Source organism: Amblyraja radiata, chromosome X (assembly GCF_010909765.2).
Source record: "Amblyraja radiata isolate CabotCenter1 chromosome X, sAmbRad1.1.pri, whole genome shotgun sequence".
Taxonomy (NCBI): domain Eukaryota; kingdom Metazoa; phylum Chordata; class Chondrichthyes; order Rajiformes; family Rajidae; genus Amblyraja; species Amblyraja radiata.
The window spans coordinates 7,164,338-7,188,448 of record NC_045999.1 but is presented as its reverse complement, the minus strand read 5'-3'; the positions used below and the strand labels follow the sequence as shown (position 1 = coordinate 7,188,448).

The 24,111-nt window shown below is 50.9% G+C and overlaps 2 protein-coding genes and 1 long non-coding RNA gene across 5 annotated transcripts in view; 2 read left to right on the top strand and 1 right to left on the bottom strand.

The window, feature by feature from the left end:
• Positions 1 to 434: 434 nt before the first annotated feature.
• Positions 435 to 5,268, top strand: LOC116968320 (octopamine receptor Oamb-like). Its single transcript, XM_033015062.1, has 2 exons — positions 435 to 1,954; positions 3,604 to 5,268. The coding sequence occupies exons 1-2, from the start codon at positions 769 to 771 to the stop codon at positions 3,675 to 3,677; spliced, it is 1,260 nt and encodes a 419-aa protein (XP_032870953.1). The 5' UTR covers positions 435 to 768; the 3' UTR covers positions 3,678 to 5,268.
• Positions 5,269 to 7,283: 2,015 nt separating this feature from the next.
• LOC116968319 (creatine kinase U-type, mitochondrial-like) overlaps positions 7,284 to 24,111 on the bottom strand; it is a 31,769-nt gene continuing 14,941 nt past the window's right edge. For all 3 annotated transcript variants that reach the window (XM_033015060.1, XM_033015061.1, XM_033015059.1), the window contains exons 4-10: positions 21,765 to 21,860; positions 18,895 to 19,116; positions 18,079 to 18,164; positions 17,162 to 17,285; positions 9,831 to 9,965; positions 8,178 to 8,303; positions 7,284 to 7,524 (exon numbers count right to left, since the gene is read on the bottom strand). In XM_033015060.1, the coding sequence (XP_032870951.1) occupies positions 7,408 to 7,524; positions 8,178 to 8,303; positions 9,831 to 9,965; positions 17,162 to 17,285; positions 18,079 to 18,164; positions 18,895 to 19,116; positions 21,765 to 21,860 (906 nt within the window). In that variant the 3' untranslated portion in view covers positions 7,284 to 7,407. The remainder of the gene's footprint in view (positions 7,525 to 8,177; positions 8,304 to 9,830; positions 9,966 to 17,161; positions 17,286 to 18,078; positions 18,165 to 18,894; positions 19,117 to 21,764; positions 21,861 to 24,111) is intronic.
• LOC116968322 lies at positions 11,617 to 22,960 on the top strand. The gene is made up of 3 exons (XR_004410453.1): positions 11,617 to 11,654; positions 12,832 to 12,834; positions 22,948 to 22,960. It is a non-coding gene; the product is annotated as an uncharacterized LOC116968322 (long non-coding RNA).

Genomic DNA, 24,111 nt, shown 5'->3' with positions numbered 1-24,111 from the left:
GTACTAAAGTAACAAAAAAAATCCTCAGTGTGCTGTGTTTCTTTTTTGTTTCCAGGTGACCCCATCACTAAGAGGGCCAGCCAGTGTCGATAGACCACAATGTCAGTGGGAAATCCTGGAGTCAAGCACTTACCATTGTAGCCATGTGGAAGAATCACCAGACATCAAAGGGTTAAACCTAACGGAGGACTGTTATAAAGTTATCCAGTGTGGAAACAGAATCTTCAGCATAATTGGTCCATGCCAACCAAGATGCCCATCTATGTTTAGTTTGGAGATAGCACGGAAACAGGCCCTTCGGCCCACCGAGTCCAGGGGGACCATCGATCCACACACGCTAATACTATCCTACATACACTAGGGACAATTTTACCAATTTTACCAATTTTACCAATTAGCCTACAATCCTGTACCTCTTTGTAGTGTGGGAGGAAACCGGAGCACCCGGAGAAAACCTCGCGTCGGTCATGGGGAGAACGTACAAACTCCGTACAGACAGCACCAGCAGTTTGGATTGAAATCGGGTCCCTGGCTTTGTAAGGCAGCAACTCTACCACTGCGCCACTGTGTTGCCCCACTAGCACGATGCTAGTCCCATTTGCTCATGTTTGGCCCATATCTCTCTAAACCTTTCCCACCCATGTCCATGTTATAGCACCTGGCTGAACACATGCACCCACCGCCCTCTGAGTGACTGGGACCTTGAAGCCCGGACCCAATGGGCATTCGGGAGCTGAGGGAAAGGTTGGCTTCCATCGCTCCGGTGACATGGAGGGTCTTCCCACCTGGGCCTCAGGGGGTCTAGGACCCAACGGCACTGGGCCAGAGCAGTCGCCGGTGGAGACGGTCGCCAGGGCGTTCCTCTACCTGCTCGTCCTCGCCCTCGGGCTCCCGCTCAACGCTCTGGTGCTGACGCTGATCTCCCGGTCGCGCTCCCTGAGGAGTGTCGCCAACATGTTCGTGGCGTCGCTGGCCGCGGCCGACCTGCTCCTCCTCCTGCTGGGCCTCCCCTTCGTTGTCGCGGCGACCGTGGCCGGGGCCTGGCCGCTGGGCCCGACCGCCTGCCAGGTGACGGGCTTCCTGACCTTCTCCCTCAGGCTGGTGTCCATCTTGTGCGTGGCGGGCATCGCTGTGGACAGGTACTACCTGATCGCCCGGCCCTTCATACTCACCGTGACCAGGGCCAGAGCAAAGAGGACGATGGCCTTCCTGTGGTGGACCGGTCTCCTGTGCGGACTGCCCCCACTCTTTGGCGTTGGCCTCTACAGGTTTTCCCCTTCCAAGTGTTTGTGTGACTACAGTTGGCCTGACGGAGGTTCGAGCCTGGCTTACGGCCTCTACATCTTTATCTGGGTCTACCTGACATCTGTGGTGGTGGTGACCACCTCCTATTACTTAATATACAGAGTGACGAGGCAACGCCTCTTGGCCAAGGCCCGACGTTCTCCCCACAGCTTATCCTCTGACCACAATGGCACCCTAGTACTCCAGGAGCCCAAGGCATTCAGACGCTCCAGCCTCCCTCGAATGTGGGCAGGCCTCATGTCCTCCAGTTCCATCTTTAACCTGAGTGGGACGGGGGCGTTGGACGTGGCGATGGAAGCCAAGACGGCCAAGACCATCCTTGGGGTGGTGGCCACCTTCCTGGTCACCTGGCTGCCGTACTTCGTCTCCAACCTCCGCCGCCGCGCGCTCTCCCAGGACGGCACGGGCAGGATGCTGGAGTTCCTCGCCACCTGGTTAACCTTCACCAACTGCGTGCTGGACCCGCTTCTCTACGCCTTGCTGAACCGCCAGATCAGGCGCCGGGCCAGGGAGCTCCTGTGCCTGTGGTTCGGTCTCTCGGCCCAGCCAGTCTCGGAGGGGGTACCGAGGCGGGCGTGCCGGGGGCCGACCCGGGACCTGAGCAGATCCGACATGGCAGGGAGCCCAACTGCCTTCTCCATCACCCAAGGTACGTTGGAGGTACTGCGCGGAAACACGCCCACCGATTCCACGCCGACCGCCAACCACCGATCACTGACCCCTGCGCACTAACACTATCCTATACACACTAGAGACAATTTACAGTTTACCAAAGTAAATTAATCTACAAAACTGTACTTCTTTGTAGTGTGGGAGGAAACCGGAGCACCTGGGAAAAATCCACGTGGTCACAGGGAGAACGTACAAACTCCATACAGACAGCACCTCCTAGTCAGAATCGAACCCGGGTCTCAGGCGCTGTAGAGCAGTAACTCTACCACTGTGCCGCCCCAGGTCCAGTCACCCTGCCCACTGTTTAGTTTAGTTTAGAGATACAGAGCGAAAACAGGCCCTTCGGCCCACGTGTCCACACTGACCAGCGATTCCCGCACATTAACGCTATCCTATACACTAGGGACAATTTACATTTACACCAAGCCAATTAACCTACAAACCTGTACGTCTTTGGAGTGTGGGAGGAAACCGAAGATCGAGGATAAAACCCACGCAGGTCACGGGGAGAACGTACAAACTCCGTACAGGCAGCACCCGTAGTCAGGATCGAAGCTGGGTCTGTGGCGCTGTAAGGCAGCAACTCTACCGCTGCGCCACCACCGTGTTTGTTGGGGGGTACGGGACATGCGTGGTCTTGGACAGATAATCCAATCCAGCCCACAGCAGGGGACTGCAGATGAACACAGAACATGGAGCTGTGCAGCACAGGAGGAGGCCCTTCGGCCCACAGTGTCCACGCTGAACATAGGGCAGAACAGCACAGGAAAACACCCTTCAACCCACGATGACTTAAAGAGCAAGATAAGGCATTCCTGGTACCCTGGGCTAAATCCCACCTCGATCAATTTGCCTAAAACATTTTTTAATAGAACATAGAACAGTTGAGAAAAGGAAGCCAAAACATGCTGGAGTAACTCAGCGGGCCAGTCAGCATCTCTGGAGACCAAGGATAGGTGACGTTTCAGGTCCGGATACTTTAGACTGAAGAAAGGTCTCGATCTGAAAACGTCACCTATCCATGTCCTCCAGAGATGCTGCCTGACCTGTTGAGTTACTCCAGCACTTTGTGTCTTTCTTTGATATAAACCAGCATCTGTAGTTCCTTGTTCTTCCAGAGTTCTTCCATGAAGGAACTGCAGATGCTGGGTTAAACCAAAGAAAGACACAAAATGCTGGAGTAACTCAACGGGGCAGGCAGCATCTCTGGAGAGAAGGAATGGGTGACGTTTTGGGTCTGAAGAAGGGTCTAGGCCCAAAACATCACCCATTCCTTCTCTCCAGAGATGCTGCCTGTCCTGCTGAGTTGCTCCACCATTTAGTGTCTATATTCTACACAGGAACAAATCCTTCAGCCCACAATGTCTGTGACGAACATGATGCCAAGTTAAACAAATCTCCACCGTTCCAATGCTCAGGGATCCACGCCTGCATTTGATCCATATCCTTTCATTCCCTGCATATCCATGCGCATATCTGAAAGTCTCTTAAATGCCTGAGTCGAGCTTCTCTGACCTGTTGCTTCACTCCAGGGGGGGTCACTCAGCAGCTGTGGCCAGATGTGATGCCTTGTTGGGGAGCAGCACTAACGCAGAGTATTTCTCCATTTTTCCTGTGTGGTTGCAGAGCTCCAGCGGTCCACACCGTCTCCGTCCCCCCGGGACCCCCCGCCCCGCAGGCTCCCGCTCGCTGCCCACTGAGGAGCCTGGCAACGGGGGCCTGGCAAGTTCCCACGGCAACGGGGCCTAACCACGCTGCCCGGCAACGGGGCTGGCGAAGGAGCTCGGCAACGGGGCCTACCACCCGGGGCTCGAATGGCCCTGCCTTCAGACTGGCCTTTAACCCTAGCAACGATCGACGACCCTGGCAACCGCTCGCAACCCCTGTGATGGTGACTTTGGGCAACAGTCGGTGACCCTGGCAACAGTCGGTAACCCTGGCAACAGTCGGTGACCGTGGCAACAGAAAATGACCTAGGTGACGGATGAGCATGGCAACTGTCGGCGACCCTTGTGATAGTAACCTTGGTAACGGTCGGTGACCCAACCAACGGGTCGGTGACCCTGCCAACAGTCGGTGACCATGGCAACAGCCAATGACCTTGGTGACAGATGACCCTGGCAATGGAGGCGACCCCTGTTAGGTAACTCTGGCGTTGGCTGGTGACCCCGGCGACATGCAGTGACCCCTGCAGCGATAGTGACCCAACCAACAGACTGTACCTAATAATTATTATTGATAATCCTGTCCATATAGGGTCGGTGGTCAATAATCCAGCACCATTCACAATCAGCCCCTTCAGGAGAAGGTCAGTAACCACGGGGGTCACACACTGACCACTGATGACCACCTGGGGAATGGTCAGTGAACCGGACAGTGCCAGTGACCGGGCAATATTGTGACCCACCTCCTACCCCAGGGATGGGCACCAACTTGCCTACGTCTCCCCCAGCCCTGGGCAATGACACCGGGGCAATGGGCTATGGAACTGTGCTGATGGGCATTGGAACTGGGCTAATGAATATTGTAAACTGGGCAATGATATTGTGACTGGGGCAGTGGGCATTGGGACTGTGCTGATGGACAAGGGAGCTGGGCTAATGGGCATTGTAACTGGGCTAATGGGCATTGGAACTGGGCAATGACATTGTGACTGGGGCAGTGGGCATTGGGACTGAATCGATGAGCATTGGAGCATTGGGACTGAGGCGATGGGCATTGTAAACTGGGCCAATTGGGCATTGTGACTGGGTCAATGGGCACTGGAGCTGGGACGATGGGCATGGGCAGTGACTGGGGCCCAATGAACATGGCTCCAATGGACAATGCTGAGGAGTGGGCCTATCGCTGGGAACATCTAACGGGAAAAAGTATTGATGTTGTTTTGTCATTGTCACTTGTACCAAAATACAGTGAATACCTGGTCTTTGCGTGCTTCCCTATCAGGTCCTGTCATACATGAGTACAATCAAACCACACACATGTGCAACAGGTTGTGCAAAGAGAAACATACCAGAGTGCAGCATACATGTTGTAGTGTTATAGTTACAGGTATAGAAAAAGTGCAAGGGTAGCAGTGAGGTTGGTTGGGAGGTAACGAGGAGACCTGTAAAGAATATGCAATAATGAGAGGCTTTGATAGGGTAGACAGTCACAACCTTATCCTCTGGAAGGAAATATCAAATACTAGAGAGAATAGCCTTAAGGCAAGAGGGGCAAGGTTCAGAGGAATGTGTGGGGTAAGTACTTTGACTCAGAGGGTGGTGAGTGCCTGGTATGCACTGCAGGTGGTGGGGGGGGGGGGGGGGGGGGGCAGTTCTTGTGTTATACTGCTCTGTGTTCAATGTTATAGACAATTGACAATAGACAATAGGTGCAGGAGTAGGCCATTCGGCCCTTCGAGCCAACACCGCCATTCAATGTGATCATGGCGGATCATCCCCAATCAGTGCCCCGTTCCTGCCTTCTCCCCATATCCCCTGACTACGCTATCTTTAAGAGCCCTATCCAGCTCTCTCTTGAAAGTATCCAGAGAACCGGCCTCCACCGCCCTCTGAGGCAGAGAATTCCACAGACTCACAACTCTCTGTGAGAAAAAGTGTTTCCTCGTCTCCGCTCTAAATGGCTTACCCCTTATTCTTAAACTGTGGCCCCTGGTTCTGGACTCCCCCAACATTGGGAACATGTTTCCTACCTCTAGCGTGTCCAAGCCCTTAACAATCTTATATGTCTCATCCTTCTAAATGAGATCAGGACTGCCACCTAGCTTATGGGAGGACCGTTCAGAAGCATGATAACAGCAAGGAAGAGGCCGTTTATGATCTGGCAGCACTTGCTTTCAAGTTTTTGTACCATCTGCCCGACGGGAGAAGAGGGAATGACCGGTGTGAGAATAGTCCGTGATTTTGCTGGCTGCTTTTCCACCGGGCAGCAGGTGGGGTGGAGGCCAGTCTGCGTGCTGGACTGGGCCAGAGACACAACTCTGACATTTCTTGCAGTCTTGAGCAGAGCTGTTGCCAAACCCTGAGTGAGAAACACTCTCCGAGTCTGGGAAAGATCAACTGAAATTGTTCAGAGTTAGTGATGTGGTGATAAACACCTTAGTTATTCAGACGAGATTAAAATCCTTGAAGATAACTGGTGGAGTCCCAGAGCTGAAACAGGGAACTCAGCCTTCAGCATTCCTGGGAAAGGCAATAAACATTTATAGATCTCAAGTTCTCAGCCAAACCTTGGGTCAAATTATGTTCATTAGAGAGTTAAGCTTTTTCCATTGAGAGTAGGGAAGATTCAAACAAGAGGACATTATTTGAGAATTAAGGGACAAAGGTTTAGGGGTAACATGAGGGGGAACTTCTTTACTCAGAGAGTGGTAGCTGTGTGGAATGAGCTTCCAGTGGAAGTGGTGGAGGCAGGTTCGATTTTATCATTTAAAAATAAATTGGATAGGTATATGGACGGGAAAGGAATGGAGGGTTATGGTCTGAGTACAGGTAGATGGGACTAGGGGAGAATAAGTGTTCGGCACGGACTAGAAGGGCCGAGATGGCCTGTTTCTGTGCTGTAATTGTTATATGGTTATATATGGTTATATTATGAATGGCTTCATTGGGTTAATTTGATTCATTGGGAATCAGAGTCATTGAGTAGCACAGCATGGAAATAGGCCCTTCAGCTCAACTTGCCCACACTGACCTACATGTCCCATCTACCCATGTCTCTCCTACCTGTGTTTGGCCCATATCCCTCTAAACCCGTCCTATCCACATACCTGTCTAAATATGTATTGTGATAGTCCCTGCCTCAACTACCTCCTCCAGCAGCTCGCTCCATACGCCCACCACCCTCTTAGTGGATAAAGTTACCCCTCACTAAGTTAAGTTCCTATTAAATCTTCCCCCACCCCTCACCTTAACCTCTGTCCACCTGATTCTCGATTCCCCTACTCTGTGCAAGAGACTCTGTGTGTCTACCTGATCTATTCCTCTCATGATTTAATACCCTCATAAGATGACCCCTCATCCTCCTGCGCTCCAAGGAATAGAGACCCAGCCTGCTCAACCTCTCCCTATAGCTCACACCCTCTTGTCCTGGCAACATCCTCGTAAATCTTCTCTGTGCTCTTTCCACCCCCCAGTCTTGGTTGCACCCACATCAGAGGTGGGTCAGGGGTTGGTCTGGTGACCCAGTTAGTGATGGAACAGGGGTCTGATCCCACCCCCCCCCCCCCCATGGTCACTGGTCCACGGTTGTGGTCACCGGATGAGCCGGTCAGGTGAAGAATAAACTGACCACAAACAGCCATGTTACGGTGGGTGGAACACGGGGACTTTATTGGATCTGCTGCTGGGAAACATTCACAGAGAGCTGGAAGCCACGGTAACACGTTAACGACACGTTAAGCACACGGACAGAGTCGGGAGAGGGAGCTCAGCGTCTGCCAGAGGCCAGGGGTGAAGGGACCTTGATGTCCTGTCCCCTCTGCAGTCTCTTCTCACACTCAGTCAGGTAGTTCACCCCATCCACCACCACCTGGACCAGCTCCACCTGCAGGGGCAGCAAACCTCCTGCCGTTAGAACCCGCGGCACCCCCAGAGAACACAGCGGTCAGTGGGAGACTGACCCCCCCCCCCCCATCACCGTCACCTCCACCATCCCCCACCCTTACCACACACCCCCACCCCACCCACTTCCTACCCCAGCCCATCCCCTCCCTCCCCCACCCCACCACACCCCCTATCTCCCCCAAACCATCCCACCCCTACCCAATGCCCCACACAACCCCCTCCCTCCCCACCACTACCCAATGCCTCACCCCACCCCCGCCCTCCCCACCCCCTTCCTCCCCCAACCCACCCCACCCCACCCCCACCTAATGCCTCACCCTACCCCCTCTCTCCCACCCCTCCCTACCCCACCCCACCCCCTTCCTCCCCCAAACAATCCCACCCCTACCCAATGCTCCACACAACCCCCTCCCTCCCCACCCTGTTCGTACACCAACCCACCCCACCCCTACCTCCCCCACCCCACCCCCTTCCTCCCCCAGCCCACCCCATCCCATACCTCCCCCACCCCACCCCCTTCCTCCCCCAACCCACCCCACCCCATACCCAATGCCCCACACAACCCCCTCCCTCCCCACCACGACCCAAAGCCCCATCCCACCCCGTCCCACCATGAAAGTTCCGTGGACCTACCTCGGACTTGCCCAGCCGGTCCAGGTTGGAGATGTCGAACACGCCGCCCACAGCGGCCGTGTCCACTCCCCCCGTGCCGCGTTTCTGCAGCCGCAGGTTCTCCAGGATCTTGGCGAAGCGAGGATCCTGAAACAGGGGACCCATTTAGTTGACCCAGTGTCTACGTGCTCCAGGCAGTATTGGGACTGTACTCACTGGAGTTTAGAAGAATGAGGGGGGGGGGGGAGACCTCATTGAAACATACAGAATAGTGAAAGGCTTGGATAGAGTGGATGCGGAGAGTAGATAGAGGATGATGCTCCCTCTGCACCATCCCATAAAACACTGTCAAGGCATTGAATGCACATATTAGACACAGAGTGAAGCTACACTGTCCCACCAAACAGACCCAGGCATGGATACGTCACATACAGACTTAATGTGCAAGTGTCGGAGATTGAGGGGGGATCTTATAGAAACTTACAAAATTCTTAAGGGGTTGGACAGGCTAGATGCAGGAAGATTGCTCCCGATGTTGGGGAAGTCCAGGACAAGGGGTCACAGCTTAAGGATAAGGGGGAAATCCTTTAAAACCGAGATGAGAAGAACTTTTTTCACACAGAGAGTGGTGAATCTCTGGAACTCCCTGCCACAGAGGGTAGTCGAGGCCAGTTCATTGGCTATATTTAAGAGGGAGTTAGATGTGGCCCTGGTGGCTAAGGGGATCAGAGGGTATGGAGAGAAGGCAGGTACGGGATACTGAGTTGGATGATCAGCCATGATCATATTGAATGGCGGTGCAGGCTCGAAGGGCCGAATGGCCTACTCCTGCACCTATTTTCTATGTTTCTATGTTAACCTACAGTCCGGGTTGGGTCTGAACTGGGAGATACAGACTGAAGCTCCCTTAACTCTGTCCCACTGAACGCTGCCAAGGCATTGACAGCACGGGCTAGACAGACTCAAGGTACAGCTCCCTCCACATTGACCCATTACATGCTCCCAGGCTCTGGATAATACAAGTTGCAGACGTGTATCTCTTGGCTGTGAACATTTGACATCTGTCAGAATCAGAAGCACAATTTGATAAGTTAGGGCGAGACACAGAAAGTAAATCTTCCTCTCGAGTGTGCCGTCATTCACTCCCAGGACAGGGGCGAATGTGAGTCAGTGCTGTTAGGGTCAGCTGTTTCAACACCAGACAGGCCAGCTTGCAACCCAGCAGTATGAATATTGATTTCTCCAATTTCAAGTAACCCTTGCATTCCCTCTCTCTCCGTCCCTCCCCCACCCTAGTCATCCTGCTAGTTCCACTGTTCGCATCCAGATATCCCTCTGTTATCACCTCTTCCACAGCCAACAATGGACCATTGTGGGCTCCACCTTTCCTTGGTCATCGGTGCCGGCTCTAATTTGTTCTGAACCTTTTCATACTTCTAGTTTCCCTCTCCGCTGACTGTCAGTCTGAAGAAAGGTCTCGACCCAAAACATCACATTTTATTTTTCTCTAGAGATGCTGCCTGACCCGCCGAGTTACTCCAGTGCTTTGTGTCTTATCTCCAGAGACGCTGCCTGACCCACTGAGTTACTCCACCACTTTGTATCAGTCTAGGGTGCGGAGGTGGCCTCTGTGCGTAGTGCGTTGAGACTCGGTGCCTCTCGGGGTTACAGTACCTTGCTGAGCATGGGTAGTTTCATGTGCACCCCGGCTCGCAGTCCAGTGCCCAGGTTGGACGGGCAGGACAGGATGTAGCCCAGCCGCTCGTTCCACATAAACTCCCAGCCTTTCTCCGAGATCAGTCTCTCCACCTGGGGGAACATGGTCCACATGAGCACTCGACTTCCATCCAAACATCAGACATTTACGACATTGGTGAAAAATGTAAAGTTACATACAATTTACAGCACAGAACAGGCCATTGGGCCCCAAAGGAACTGCAGATGCTGGATTCTTCAGTAAGGGAAGATTAGAGAATGACAGACACAAAATGCTGGAGTAACTCAGCGGGACAGGCAGCATCTCTTGAGAGAAGGAATGGGTTACGTTTTGGGTCGAGTCCCTTCTTCAAACTGAAGAGGAGTCTGAAGAAGGGTCTCGACCTGAAACGCCACCCATTCCTTCTCTCCAGAGATGCTGCCTGTTCCGCTGAGCTATTCCAGCAATTTGTGTCTATCTTCAGTGCAAATAGACAATAGATAATGGGTGCAGGAGTAGGCCATTCGGTCCTTCGAGCCAGCACCGCCATTCAATGTGATCATGGATGATCATACCCAATCAGTACTCCATTCCTGCCTTCTCCCCGTATCCACTGACTCCACTATCTTTAAGAGCCCGAATCAGAATCTGCTGTTCCTTCCTACAAGGTTAGTGAATGGCAGCATATATATCTTGAAGGCAAATTGTATCCAACTAATATGATGGTTTTAAGACTTTGAGATATAGGAACAGAATTAGGCCATTCAGCCCATCGAGTCTGCTTCCCCCTTTCCGTGCGGTTCCCGGAGGTTGCAGGTGGTTGCCGGAGGTTGCAGGTGGTTGCAGGTAGTGGAAACAGGTAGGGAGACTGACAAAAACCTCTGGGAACCGCACAGAAACCTTGGGTGGGGCACAAAGTCTCCAGAGTTTTCCTAAGTGGGACAGGGGCATTAGTGTGCGGGGGTCACTGGTCGGCGCGGACTCGGTGGACCGAGGGGCTGTATGTCTAACCTAAACTAAACTGATAAGATAGACCAATTACTAAAAGTGGTGAGAGAGGAAACTAATTGCTGTTCATAGGAATGAACATATATGTCCATATGCTGTGTACATAATTCAATGCAGTAATATTATGGGAACTCATTTGTAAGTACAGGTGTCCATAGGATGGGTATCTGCGGCCACCCTGTACTGAGAGGGAGCAGGCATTAAATTGGGGCAAGGCCTTTTTCCCCTTATGATAGAGCCCTTGGCTGAAAGTATAAGAATTCATCCGAATGTTCGGGGATATAATACTAAGGACTCAAATAATAAAATTTCATTATACGCAGACGATATACTTCTAAATTGGGGCAAGGCTGATGACAACATTATTAGGCAGGAGCTAAGGAGAACCTGATCCTGTGCTGGACTGTTCCATGTTCTAATGTTGTACGTTGCATTTTAGGAGATGGAATGAGAGAATAAACATGAGGGCACAATTTTAAATGGGAAGCACACACAGAGATCTGGGCCTGTTCATGGTTGTGGCATTGAAAGGGACAGGGCAGCTTTCGAAAGTGATAAAAACCTGGCAGGAACCCGGCTACTAAAACAGTGGCAGAACCTGAATGAGCAAGTGAGTCATGGTCCACCTTAAGGGCCTGCCCCACTTGGGCGACATTTTCGGCGACAGCCTGAAAAGAGGTTGTCGCGTCGTGGTCGGGCCGTGATGCTTGGCGTCTCCCTGCCGCCCCGGGAATTTGGAATGTTCAAAAACACAGGGAACGAGGATTTCAGGAGGACACGGAAGGGTTTGGCAGGTGGGATTTCACGAGATGACTGCAGGGCCGAGAGGCTTTAATTCTCAACGAAAGTCTGACAAAGTCGGGATTGTCGTTCACTGAACAAAGGCGGTTGCAGGGAGATCAGTGGGAGGGGTTTAATATTCTCAATGGTGCGCAGTCGATAGAAACGGTTCCCATTGTCTGAGGGAATCCAGAACCAGGGGTCAGAGACTGAGGGTGGTTGGCAAAGCATTGCAAGCATAAACCGAGATGAAGAGTGTCTTTGTTTGAATTGCAGTGAGTGTGTGGGTTGGAATGTGGTGTTGGGGGGGTAGTGGAGACGGATTCAACAGTGGTGCTGGAAGTCAGCTGAATGGAAGGGCCATGGGATGGGGAGTCAAATTATTCTTCTGTAGCGCTGGTACAGACATGATGGGCCGAATGGCCTTCTAATATGACATCACCATTCTCTCTCCACTTGATGCTATCCTCTGCCATTATCCCATTCTGATCTGGTCCCCAATCGCTCAAGACCACAGGAAAAGGCTTAATAATGTTGTAATCCACTTTGCCTCCATTTAGCCTTGCCTCCACCTATATTCTCAGTATAGATTATCCACAGACACCCAACCAATGTTCACCTGTGGATAGAAGGAATGGGTGACAGAATTGCACTTCCGAATAGATCAATATACGTCCGAGTCAGAGCTGGACAAGAGATTCCCTTCAGAGAGACACAAAAAGCTGGAGTAACTCAGACTCTGAAGCAGGGACTCAACACAAAACGCCACCTATTCCTTCTCTCCAGAGATGCCGCCTGTCCTGCTGAGTTACTCCAGCATTTTGCGTCTATCTTGGTTTCAACCAGCATCTGCAGTTCCTTCCTACACTAATAGACACTGGTACTTACCAATGAGTTCCCATGATATTATTGGATTGATAAGTCACATAAAGACTCATTGGTTTCCTCTCGCTCATCATCATTTATTAATTGTGGTGTTGGAGGTACTCCAGTACTCCAGGTACTCCAGTACTCCAGGTACTCCAGTACTCCAGTAACAGCTCAGAGTCTCCTGTGCTGCTCTGCAGAGCTTCAGATATGGGGTGAAAGGAAGGACAGTGTAACGAGGAGCCCAGACTGAGTGCGGGCTACTCGGGGAACTGCTGGTGTGAGGGGCAGGGTCTACTCCGAGCAGAGTCCCGCTCAGCTGAGGGAGTCCCACACTGGCTGCGGTTCCCTCCCAGTCACATTCGTGGGGCAGAGGGACTACAGAGGAGGGTCCCATGTGCACAGGAGTGGAAGTTCCCCCCCCACCACCCCAATCCCTCATCCCTGCCTCACCCCCTCTCCCCCACCCTGTCCAGCCGAGGCTTCAGCCCACTGAGGCCACGCTGACCATCGATCATCCGCTCATCATTTCTCATCCACACCCTACACACCAGGGGCTGTTCACTGAAGGCCAGTTAACCCACAAACCCGCTCGTCTTTGGGATGTGGGAGGAAACCGGAGCACCCGGAGGAAACCCACGCAGTCACAATGAGAACATTTAAACTCCACACAGACAGCACCCGAGGTCAGGATCGAACCCGGGTCTCTGGCACTCTGAGGCTGCGGCTCTGCCCACTGTGCCACCGTGACGCTCCCATTTGATGCCTGAAGGAGGAACCCGACCCCGAACCTCTCCATGTTCTCCATAGATGGTGCCTGACCTGGTGTGTTACTCCAGTACTTTGTGGAGTACGGTGCTGGCTTGGTTATTGAGATCAAATGGGTAAAGTAACAATTCTGATGCTCGATGGAGGGGGGGGGGGATTGCATTCAAGGGCAAGACGGGCTAGACCAAGGGGAGATTCTCTTATAAAGAAGAGGATGTGGGAGCTTGGCTTGGTTTTTTTTTTGTTTAATTAGGTTTTAACTTAGAGATACAGCGCAGAAACAGGCCCTTCGGCCCACTGAGTCCGCGCCGACCAGCGATACACACACACACACACACACACACACACACACACACACACACACACACACCAATTTACAATTATACCAAGCTAATTAACCTATAAACCTGTACGTCTTGGGATGGCAGGGACATATGAAGAAAGACTGGATAGACTCGGCTTGTACTCGCTAGAATTTAGAAGATTGAGGGGGGGGGTTATAGAAACTTACAAAATTCTTAAGGGGTTGGACAGGCTAGATGCAGGAAGATTATTCCCGATGTTGGGGAAGTCCAGAACAAGGGGTCACAGTTTAAGGATAAGAGGGAAATCTTTTAGGACCGAGAAAGAAAATAATTTTTTACACAGAGAGTGGTGAATCTGTGGAATTCTCTGCCACAGAAGGTAGTTGAGGCCACAGTTCATTGGCTATATTTAAGAGGGAGTTAGATGTGGCCCTTGTGGCTAAAGGGATCAGGGGGTATGGGGAGAAGGCAGGTACAGGATACTGAGTTGGATGATCAGCCATGATCATATTGAATGGCGGTGCAGGCTCGAAGGGCTGAATGGCCTCCTTCTGCACCTATTTTCTATGTTTCTATGTCTTTGGAGTGTGGGAGGAAACCGGAGCACTCGGAGAAAACCCACGCAGGCCACGGGGAGAACGTACAAACTCCGTACAGACAGCGGCCGCAGTTAGGATCGAACCCGTGTCTCTGGCGCTGTGAGGCAGCAACTCTACCGCTACGCCACCGTAATGCCCGGGTAGGTTGTCGAGGTGGGGGGTTGGGCGAAGTGAATATAATAGAACAAAAGGGACCACACACAGGATCGAAGCATAAAGCCCACAGTCACGAGGTGAGGCAGATGCTGTGGTTGCCGGGGCAGGAGAACTGGTAACCAGAGCAACGCAGGTTTCAAATGCTGTGATTGACAAAGGAACCAGCGGGAGAGAAAGAGTTATTTTTACACCACGAGTTGTTGAGCTCCTAGACGTGGAATCCAACCGCCACTATTAAACAAAGGAGTAAATTCCTTTGGGAACTCGATTCTTTGGCTGCGAGAGACACAGAGACACAGCTGCCACCTCACAGCACCAGAGACCTGGGCTCGATCTTCTGACCTCACTGGACCTTCTACACTCTTCCTGTGACCATGTGGGTTTCCTCCGGGCGCTCCGGTTTCCTCCCACATCCCAAAGACGAGCAGGCTTGTATGATGCACCTTTAGAAAGGAGGTGAGGAGGAATGGCTTTGGCCAGAGGGTGGTGAATCTGTGGAATGCATTGCCACAGATGCTTGTGGAGGCCAAGTCATTGGGTATTTTTACAGCAGAGATTGACAGGTTCTTGATTGGTCCCAGGGTGAAGGAAGCAGAATGGGGTTGAGAGGGGATGGTAGATCAGCCATGATTGAATGGCGGAATAGACGCGATGGGCCGAATGGCCTAATTCTGCTCCTATAAATTATGAACATGTCAATTGACATCTGTAAATGTTTCTAGTGTGTCGGGATTGGATATGAGAGTGGGATAACATAGAAGAAAGTGATCGTTACCTGATGGGCTGAAGGGACTGATTCAAAGTTGAAACACCCTTGCAATAGTCTGTTCGAACTTCTACCATCCGGCAGACAATAGACAATAGGTGTAGGAGTAGGCCATTCGGCCCTTCGAGCCAGCACCGCCATATAATGTGATCATGGCTGATCATCCCCAATCAGTACCCTGTTCCTGCCTTCTCCCCATATCCCCTGACTCCGCTATTTTTAAGAGCCCTATCTAGCTCTCTCTTGAAAGCATCCAGAGAACCTGAGGCAGGGTGGAGGCAGTTACTAGGCCTTCTACGCCTGCACCTCCAGACTTAGGAACAGCTTCATCCCCAGAGCTATAGCTGCTCTGAACAGGTCCTGCTGAGTGCCCCCCCCGCCCCCCCCCCCCCATGAACTGTCTCCCTCGGATGGTCACGTCGCACTTCAACCCGGCACAGACATATTTGCACTTTATACTGCTTTAACTGTTTTTTAAATCTTGTTTCTCTGGGTGTCTACATTTTTAACTAATTAAGTTATTACATCATTGTACCTCTCGTTATACCTCTGTGCAATGACAATAAAGATATATTATTATTATTATTATTATTACATTACTTCTTGCCATAGACCAAAAGACATTCTTGGCACAGAGGGAGTACGGAGAAGGTTCACCAGACTGATTCCTGGGATGTCAGGACTTTCATATGAAGAAAGACTGGATAGACTCGGCTTGTACACGCTAGAATTTAGAAGATTGAGGGGGGATCTTATAGAAACTTACAAAATTCTTAAGGGGTTGGACAGGCTAGATGCAGGAAGATTGTTCCCGATGTTGGGGGAAGTCCAGGACAAGGGGTCACAGTTTAAGGATAAGGGGGAAATATTTTAGGATCGAGATGAGAAAAACATTTTTCACACAGAGAGTGGTGAAATTCTCTGCCACAGAAGGTAGTTGAGGCCAGTTCATTGGCTATATTTAAGAGGGAGTTAGATGTGGCCCTTGTGGCTAAAGGGATCAGGGGGTATGGAGGGAAGGGAGGTACGGGATACTGAGTTGGATGATCAGCCATGATCATATTGAATGGCGGTGCAGGCTCGAAGGGCCGAATGGCCTACTCCTGCACCTATTTTCTATGTTTCTATGTTTCTCAATCAATCAAAACTTTGTCGAGTTGATCTAAGACCAGGACACATTTCATCTGCAGGTAAAGGTTGACATTTGTCCTTCACAAGTGCCAGACAATGCCATCTCCAACTAGGGACATGATGGCGTTCAATGGCATCACCATCCCCAAGTTCCCTGACCTCCAGGATATTGATGGCAATATTGGCCAGAACCTCAACTGAACCTCAACATGGCTGGTTGATTGTAAGATACAGCATGGAAACAGGCCCTTTGGCCCGAGTCTAGAATTGGGTCTAGATTGGGTCACCAATCCCAACCTGAAAGATCACGTCCATTTCCCTGACCTCCAGAGTTCCTCCAGGACTTTGTATTTTGATCAAGATTCCGGCATCTGCAGTTCCTTGCGTCTTGGAATTATCTAACTGTTCCTTCATTATCAAGTCTAAATCTTTCACCATTCCCGCAACTGTAATGCCCCTGTCCCACTTAGGAAACCTGAACGGAAACCTCTGGAGACTCTGCGCCCCACCCAAGGTTTCCGTGCGGTTCCCGGAGGTTTTTCTCAGTCTCCCTACCTGCTTCCACTACCTGCAACCTCCGGCAACCACCTGCAACCTCCGGGAACCGCACGGAAACCTTGGGTGGGGCGCAAAGTCTCCGTTCAGGTTTCCTAAGTGGGACAGGGGCATTATTAAGGAACACTTTCATCCCGTAGTGGGCAGTGGTCCAAGGAGGCGACTTGCTCAAGGGCAATTTAAGATGGGCTATAAATGCTAGCGACGTCCATATTGTATCAATACTTTAAGGGTTAATGTTACCAGTGCTTGGGAATGGGACTGAATGGATGACTCCACCTGAGAACTAACATTAGCATGATGGGCCCCAATGGCCTCCACCACTGCACCAGGCCAGTTCCTGAGCTCTGGTTGGTACACAGAATCTCACCCACCTCTTTGAGACCTCGGCAGAACGTCTCAAACACCCTCTTCATGTTGCCCCCCTTCTCCATGGAGATGACTCGAGTGTGGTCCTCCTCGTTGACCCAGATTAGGAATGTCTTGTCGTTGTTGTGCCTGTGAGTGAGAGGGAGCCAGGCAACATTCACAGTAAACAGAGGCCTCACTTCAGCTGTATCCACAGCCAGAAATATCCACCCCTCCATTATCTGCACCATCCCGTGTGTTGTTTCATTATCAAGTCCAAATAGAGTCATACAGCACGGAAACAGGCCCTTCGGCCCAACTTGCCCATGCTGACCCATCTACGCTAGTCCCACCTGCCTGGATTTGGCCCATATCCCTCTAAACCTTTCCTTATCCATGTATCTATCCAAATGCCTTGTATGTTGTTATAATGCCTGCCTCAACTATCTCCTCTAACAGCTCGTTCCTTATACCCATCACCCTCCGTGTGAATGAGATGAATTTAGATTTACAGGCTTCAGGCTTCAATCTGCCCTCTGCTGAACCCTATCCCTCCCTCCATTAACACCCACCTCCCCTACATCCCCCTTCCATTCCCCCGATACGGACCGTGCCTGATCGTACGAATGGTACAAATGTCATTGGGTTTACCAAGGGCAAGAGGGAGTCCTGTGTGGTTGAGCACCTTGGCTTCTGGTTGCAAGGGTAGCAAGCCTTGTCCAAGTCAGGAGATGGCCATCAGGCCAGGGGGGAGAGTTAGGACCAGGGAAGGAAGGGTGGGGGAGAAGAAAGCTGGGAGGTGGAGATGGAGATGGGCAGAGACAAGAAGAAGCAAGAGGGTGGTCATCTGGAGGAAGAGAGGGCAATCGGAGCAGGTTTTCCAAGGGTCTTGGTTGACCATAACTGGCAGAGGTGGGCAGGACAGGTGGATGGATGGACTTACCAGATCCCACGGGCATCAGGCCAATCTCTCGCCATCCCGGCAGAGGTCAGCAAAGGGGACACCGGCTTGTCGAACAAGAAATGATCCTAAAGGGAGGAAAAGTCTACGGTTATTACACCAGGAGCGAGATATCACCGTAACAAAACCAGCATTGTGTAGCAACACATGTGTGGGAAGGAACTGCAGATGCTGGTTTACACCGAAGGTAGACACAAAGTGCTGGAGTAACTCAGCGGGACAGGCAGCATCTCTGGAGAGAAGGAACGGGTGATGTTTTGGGTGAAGAGTGATAGCTCACTAGACTCGTGTTCTCCCAGACTAGGGAGAGCACTGTCTAGATGTGCAGTAAATCTCCCTCTACACTGCCTCAGCAAGCACCCAGGATAGGGAGCAGTGTGGACCGGGTATATAGTGGGGCTGCTTCCACACTATCCCACCACACACACCATGGCTGCGATGGCGAGGGTCGGACATAGTGTGGACCTCCCTCTGCCTAACAGTGAAATGACTCCGGGGATGAAATGAGTCAGAGGATATGGAGAGAAGGCAGGAACGGGGTACTGATTGGGGATGATCAGCCAGGATCACATTGAATGGCAGTGTTGGCTCGAAGGGCCGAATGGCCTACTCCTGCACCTATCGTCTATTGTCTATTGTCCATTGCCCAAGCAATGTGACTCAGTCCCACAACTGCAAGAGAAATCTGTCCCCATCACAACCTGAGCCCTCTGAACTGTCTCTGTAGCTCCTGCTGTCCCTGCCCCGGGATAGTGTCCTCTCCCTTGCTGAAGATGAGACATTGGATCCACGCCTTACATCAATGAGTTGCTGCTGCTCCTTGCCGGTCATGTTGGACAGGCTGTAGTATCTTCCCGCCAGGTCGCCCTTCAGCCCAGCCAGGGCATCCACAGTCACCCTCTCCACCTCCCTCCTCTCAGCACGGGTGCAGGCGGGGGGCATGCTCAGCCCACGGATACTGCGGCCTGTCCTCACCCGGGAAGACAGGACGTACTTGTCATCAAACTGCCCGTTCCTGATCTGCAATTAGGAAACAGGAAATACAGAACATAGGTCAAAATAGAAGTCAAAATGGGTTGTACACAAAAATGCTGGAGAAACTCAGCGGGTGCAGCAACATCTATGGAGCGAAGGAAATAGGCAACGTTTCGGTCCGAAACCCTTCTTCAGACTGATGGGGGATGGGGCAGGGAGAAGAAAGGAAAAAGGAGGAGGAGGAGGAGCCCGAGGGCTGAGGAAGGGGAGGAGACAGCATGGACTAACAAAATTGGGAGAATTCAATGTTCATGCCCGCAGGATGCAGACACCCCAAGCGGAATATGAGGTGCTGCTCCTCCAATTTCCGGTGTTGCTCGCTATGGCCATGGAGGAGACACAGGACAGAGAGGTCGGATGGGGAATGGGAGGGGGAGTTGAAGTGCTGAGCCACCGGGAGGTCAGGTTGGTTAAAGCGGACCGAGCGGAGGTGTTCGGCGAAACGATCGCCCAGCCTCCGCTTGGTCTCACCGATATAGATCAAGTCAAAATAGGTTTGTGGTTTAATTGCCCTCGGTAAACTACCCCTAGTGTGTAGGGAGTGGATGAGAAAGTGGAGCTATGGGAACAGGTGATCGATGGTCGGCATGGACTTGGTGGGCCAAAGGACCCCATCTCCATGCTGTATCTTATAGATAAGCTAGGAATCATCAGAGCTGGTCACCGCAGACACAAGGTGAAGACACAAGAGACTGCAGATGTTGAAACATAGAAACATAGAAAATAGGTGCAGGAGTAGGCCATTCGGCCCTTCGAGCCTGCACCGCCATTCAATATGATCATGGCTGATCATCCAACTCAGTATCCTGTCCCCGGCCTTCTCTCCATACCCCCTGATCCCTTTAGCCACATCTAACTCCCTCTTAAATATAGCCAACGAACTGGCCTCAAATCTTGAGCAAAACACAAAGTGCTGGAGGAACTAAGTGTGGGTCAGGCAGCATCTAAAAGGGAAATGATCATGTGATGTTTCGGTTCGGGACCCTTCTTCAGACTGAGGAAATATATGCAATCTGGGTCAGGACATGGTAGGAATCAGGAGAGTGGGAGACGGTCTCATGGAACCCTCATATATGCTGCCTCACCCGCTGAGTTTCTCCAGCATTTTTGTCTACCTTCGATTTTTCCAGCATCTGCAGTCCCTTCTTAAACAAGCCTTCAAAGTCGGAAGCAGTGGAACCATAAAAGGTAAACACAAGGAACTGTAGATGCTGGAATCTCAATCAAAACACAAAGTGCTGGAGGAACTCAGCATCTGTGGAGGAAATGGACTGATGACCTTATGGGTCGGGAACCCTTCAGACTCAAGAAAATGGTTCTTTGAAGAAGGAGGAATCTGAAGAAGAATCGCAACCTGAAACATCGTCTGTCTATTCTTCCACTGAGTTCCTCCAGCAGTGTGTTCTGCTCATTCCAGACACAAACTGGAAAGGCTGGTTATCTGAAATTGTGGAGTTTAAACGGAGATGGAGAAGAGAGCAGTAATAGACAGATGCTATCTATGTAAAACAAGTTCCATTCTCCACCCACTCAATCTCATTCCACATTTCAAGGACAAATCCCTTTCATAGACAGACTCTCGCATTGAATCTCACCACCTCCATCCCATGGGCCCTTCACTGTAAATGGACACTTTGCCTCTCCTCCCCTGTTCGATCTCCTGACGAAAGGTCATTGACAATTATTGTTGTATCCATTGTAAGCAATCCTGCAACACGAAATCTACACCCCCCAACTTATGGACTCCTGGGAGGTCACCCTCAACAACCCCTCCCCCTCCCCCTCCCTAAATTGCAACTTCCTGTGTAAAAAAGAGGTGCCGCAGAGGCAAAGTTACTGCTCTATGCCCCTGTCCCACTTAGGAAACCTGAACGGAAACCTCTGGAGACTTTGCGCCCCACCCAAGGTTTCCGTGCGGTTCCCGGAGGTTTTTGTCAGTCTCCCTACCTGCTTCCACTACCTGCAACCTCCGGCAACCACCTGCAACCTCCGGGAACCACACGGAAACCTTGGGTGGGGCGCAGACTCTCCAGAGTGGGACAGAGGCATTACAGCGCCAGAGAAAGGTTCGATCCTGACTACGAGTGCTGTCCGTACGGAATTTGTATGTTCTCCCCGCGACCGTGTGGGTTTTCTCTGGGTGCTCAGGTTTCCTCCCACATTCCGAAGGTGTACAGGTTTGTAGGTTAATTGGTTGAGGTAAAACAAAATTGTCAATTGTTCCCTTGTGGGTGGGATAGTCAAAGTGTGTGGGAATCGCTGGTTGGTGCTAGCTCGGTCGGGCCGAAGGGACTGTTTCTGCACTGTATCTCCAAACTAAACGCATTCCTTCACTTTCCTGCTTGCCCAAATGTAAAACCAACCTCTTTGGTCAAGCTTTATGTTATTGAAGGTACACAAAATTGCTGGGGAAACTCAGCGGGTGCAGCAGCATCTATGGAGCGAAGGAAATAGGCGACGTTTCGGGCCAAAACCCTTCTTCAGTATCTATATGTTATTGATACTGACATTGCAAGTTAGCACAGTGTGACATTTTGTTTGATTGTGTCCCTTGAAGCTCCTTGAACCAGTTTTGTACCTTAGAAGCCCCAAGTTAACAATAATATCTTCCAGTAATTCATATTTATACTCACTTTACTTGCGTCCAAGTCCGTTGGGTGTCTCATGGCCTTTGGGTCGTATCCATTGTGCCTTTCCATAATCACAGGGTCAAAAATGTCAGCAAAGACCTGGATCAGTGGAGAAGACAGCGTTAACGGCCCTGTCCCACTATACGAGTTTACCCAAGAGCTCTCCCGAGTTAAAAAAAATAATCAAACTCGTGGTAAGTACGTAGAATGTACGTAGCGGGTACGTCGGAGCTCGGGGACGTCTCGTAGCGGCTCGTAACGCTAACGGCAGGTACTCGGGAAACGCGGAAACTTCTCAACAGTGTGAAAAATTTCCAAGAGTTAAAAAATACTCGTGATGAAGTACCACCAGGTTAATTCCCAGGATGGCGGGACTGTCATATGCTGAGAGAATGGAGCAGCTGTGCTTGTACACTCTGGAGTTTAGAAGGATGAGAGGGAATCTCATTGAAACATATAAGATTCTTAAGGGTTTGGACACGCTAGAGGCAGAAAACATGTTCCCGATGTTGGGGGAGTCCAGAACCAAGGGGCCACCGTTTAAGAATAAGGGGTAAACCATTTAGAACGGAGACGAGGAAAATCTTTTTCTCACAGAGAGTTGGGTCTGTGGAATTCTCTGTCTCAGAGGGCGGTGGAGGCAGGTTCTCTGGATGCTTTCAAGAGAGAGCTGGAGATAACGGAGTCAGGGGATATGGGGAGAAGGCAGGAACGGGGTACTGATTGGGGATGATCAGCCATGATCACATTGAATGGCGGTGCTGGCTCGAAGGGCCGAATGGCCTACTCCTGCACCTATTGTCTATTGTCTATTGACCACGAGTTTTAACTCGGGAGAGCTCTTGGGTAAACCCGCATCATGGGACAGGCCCTTAAGGAAACATTCACTGCATCTAAGTAGACAGCATTAGGAAACAGTGGTCAAGTTGCTGCCTTACAACACTAGAGACCTGGGTTTGAACCTGATTATAGGTTCTGTCTGTATGGAGTTTGCTGTGACCGCATGGGTTTTCTCCGGGTGCTCCGGTTTCCTCCCATATTCCATGCAGGTTTGTAGGTTAATAGGTTTCTGTAAATTGCCCCTAGCGTGTCGGATCGACCTAGTATATGGGTGATCGATGGTCGGTGTGGATTTGGTGAGCCACCCTTTATCTCTAAACTTAACTAAGTTGTACTTTAGAGGCAGTGCAGGGGGGATTGGCGTCCTGCGATGAAGACACTTTCATACAAAAAGTGGTTGGGCACATTTGACCTACACTCACAAGTTGACAAGCCATATGAGTAGAATTAGGCCATTCGGCCCATCCACTCCACCATTCAATCATGGCTGATCTCTGCCTCCTGATCCCATTTTCCTGCCTTCTCCCCATAACCCTTGACACCCGCTATTGGACCGTAAAAGAATGAGGGGCTGAACGGTCTGAAGCATAAAGACAGTGGGAGATGGAGAGAGAATGTTTCTCCCAGCTGGTGTATCTAGAACTAGAGTTCACTGTGTTAGAATAAGGTGTGACTCGAATCTGACAGAAATGATGAGGAATTCTTTCACTTCGACTGATGAGAATCTTTGGAATTTTCCAGCCAGGAACGCTATGGATGTGGAATCATTCAAAGCAGAGAGGACAAGGAGGTCGAGGAGTATGGGGACAGAGTGGGAATGTGTTGCTGAGGACAAGATTGGACTAGATGCGATATTATTAAATGGCAGATACAGCTCAAGAACATCTCTGGCCTGTATCCCCTCTTGATGTTTTTATTACTAAGTTCATTACAGCAGTGATCACGTGGTGCCTCATTGATTGTGAGATACTTTGTGAGTAGAATTAGGCCATTCGGCCCATCGAGTCCACTCCATCTAAGTGAGATACTTTGGGATGTCCCAAGCTGATGTGGAGCTAACGTTGGGCAAACATAAATCTATCATTAAGTGAGTCCGCTTGTTCATGAATCATAGAAGCAGACTGAGGCCATTCGGCCCATCAAGTCTACTCCACCATTCAATATTGGCTGATCTATCTTTCCCTCTCAATCCCATTAGTAGAATAAAATTTTACAGCGTGGAAGCAGGCACTTCAGTCCAATTTGCCCACACCGCCCATTTACTCTAGTCCCACCAGCCTGTGTTTGGCCCATATCCCTCTAAACCTGTCCTATCCATGTACCTTTCAAAATGTTTCTTAAATATTGCGATTGTACCAGCCTCAACTACCTGCCTTCTCCCCATAACCCCTGATACCCGTACCAATCAAACCCACTTGTGTTTGTTACATAGAAACATATAAAATAGGTGCAGGAGTAGGCCATTCGGCCCTTCAAGCGTGCACCACCATTCAATATGATCATGGCTGTC

What these genes read in the sequence shown, in the direction of transcription:
- LOC116968320 (XM_033015062.1), top strand. Translation starts at nt 769, where the DNA reads ATGGAGGGTCTTCCCACCTGGGCCTCAGGGGGTCTAGGACCCAACGGC. An exon ending in TGCCTTCTCCATCACCCAAG is followed by an intron (nt 1,955 to 3,603) that starts GTACGTTGGAGG and finishes GTGTGGTTGCAG; the next exon opens with AGCTCCAGCGGTCCACACCG.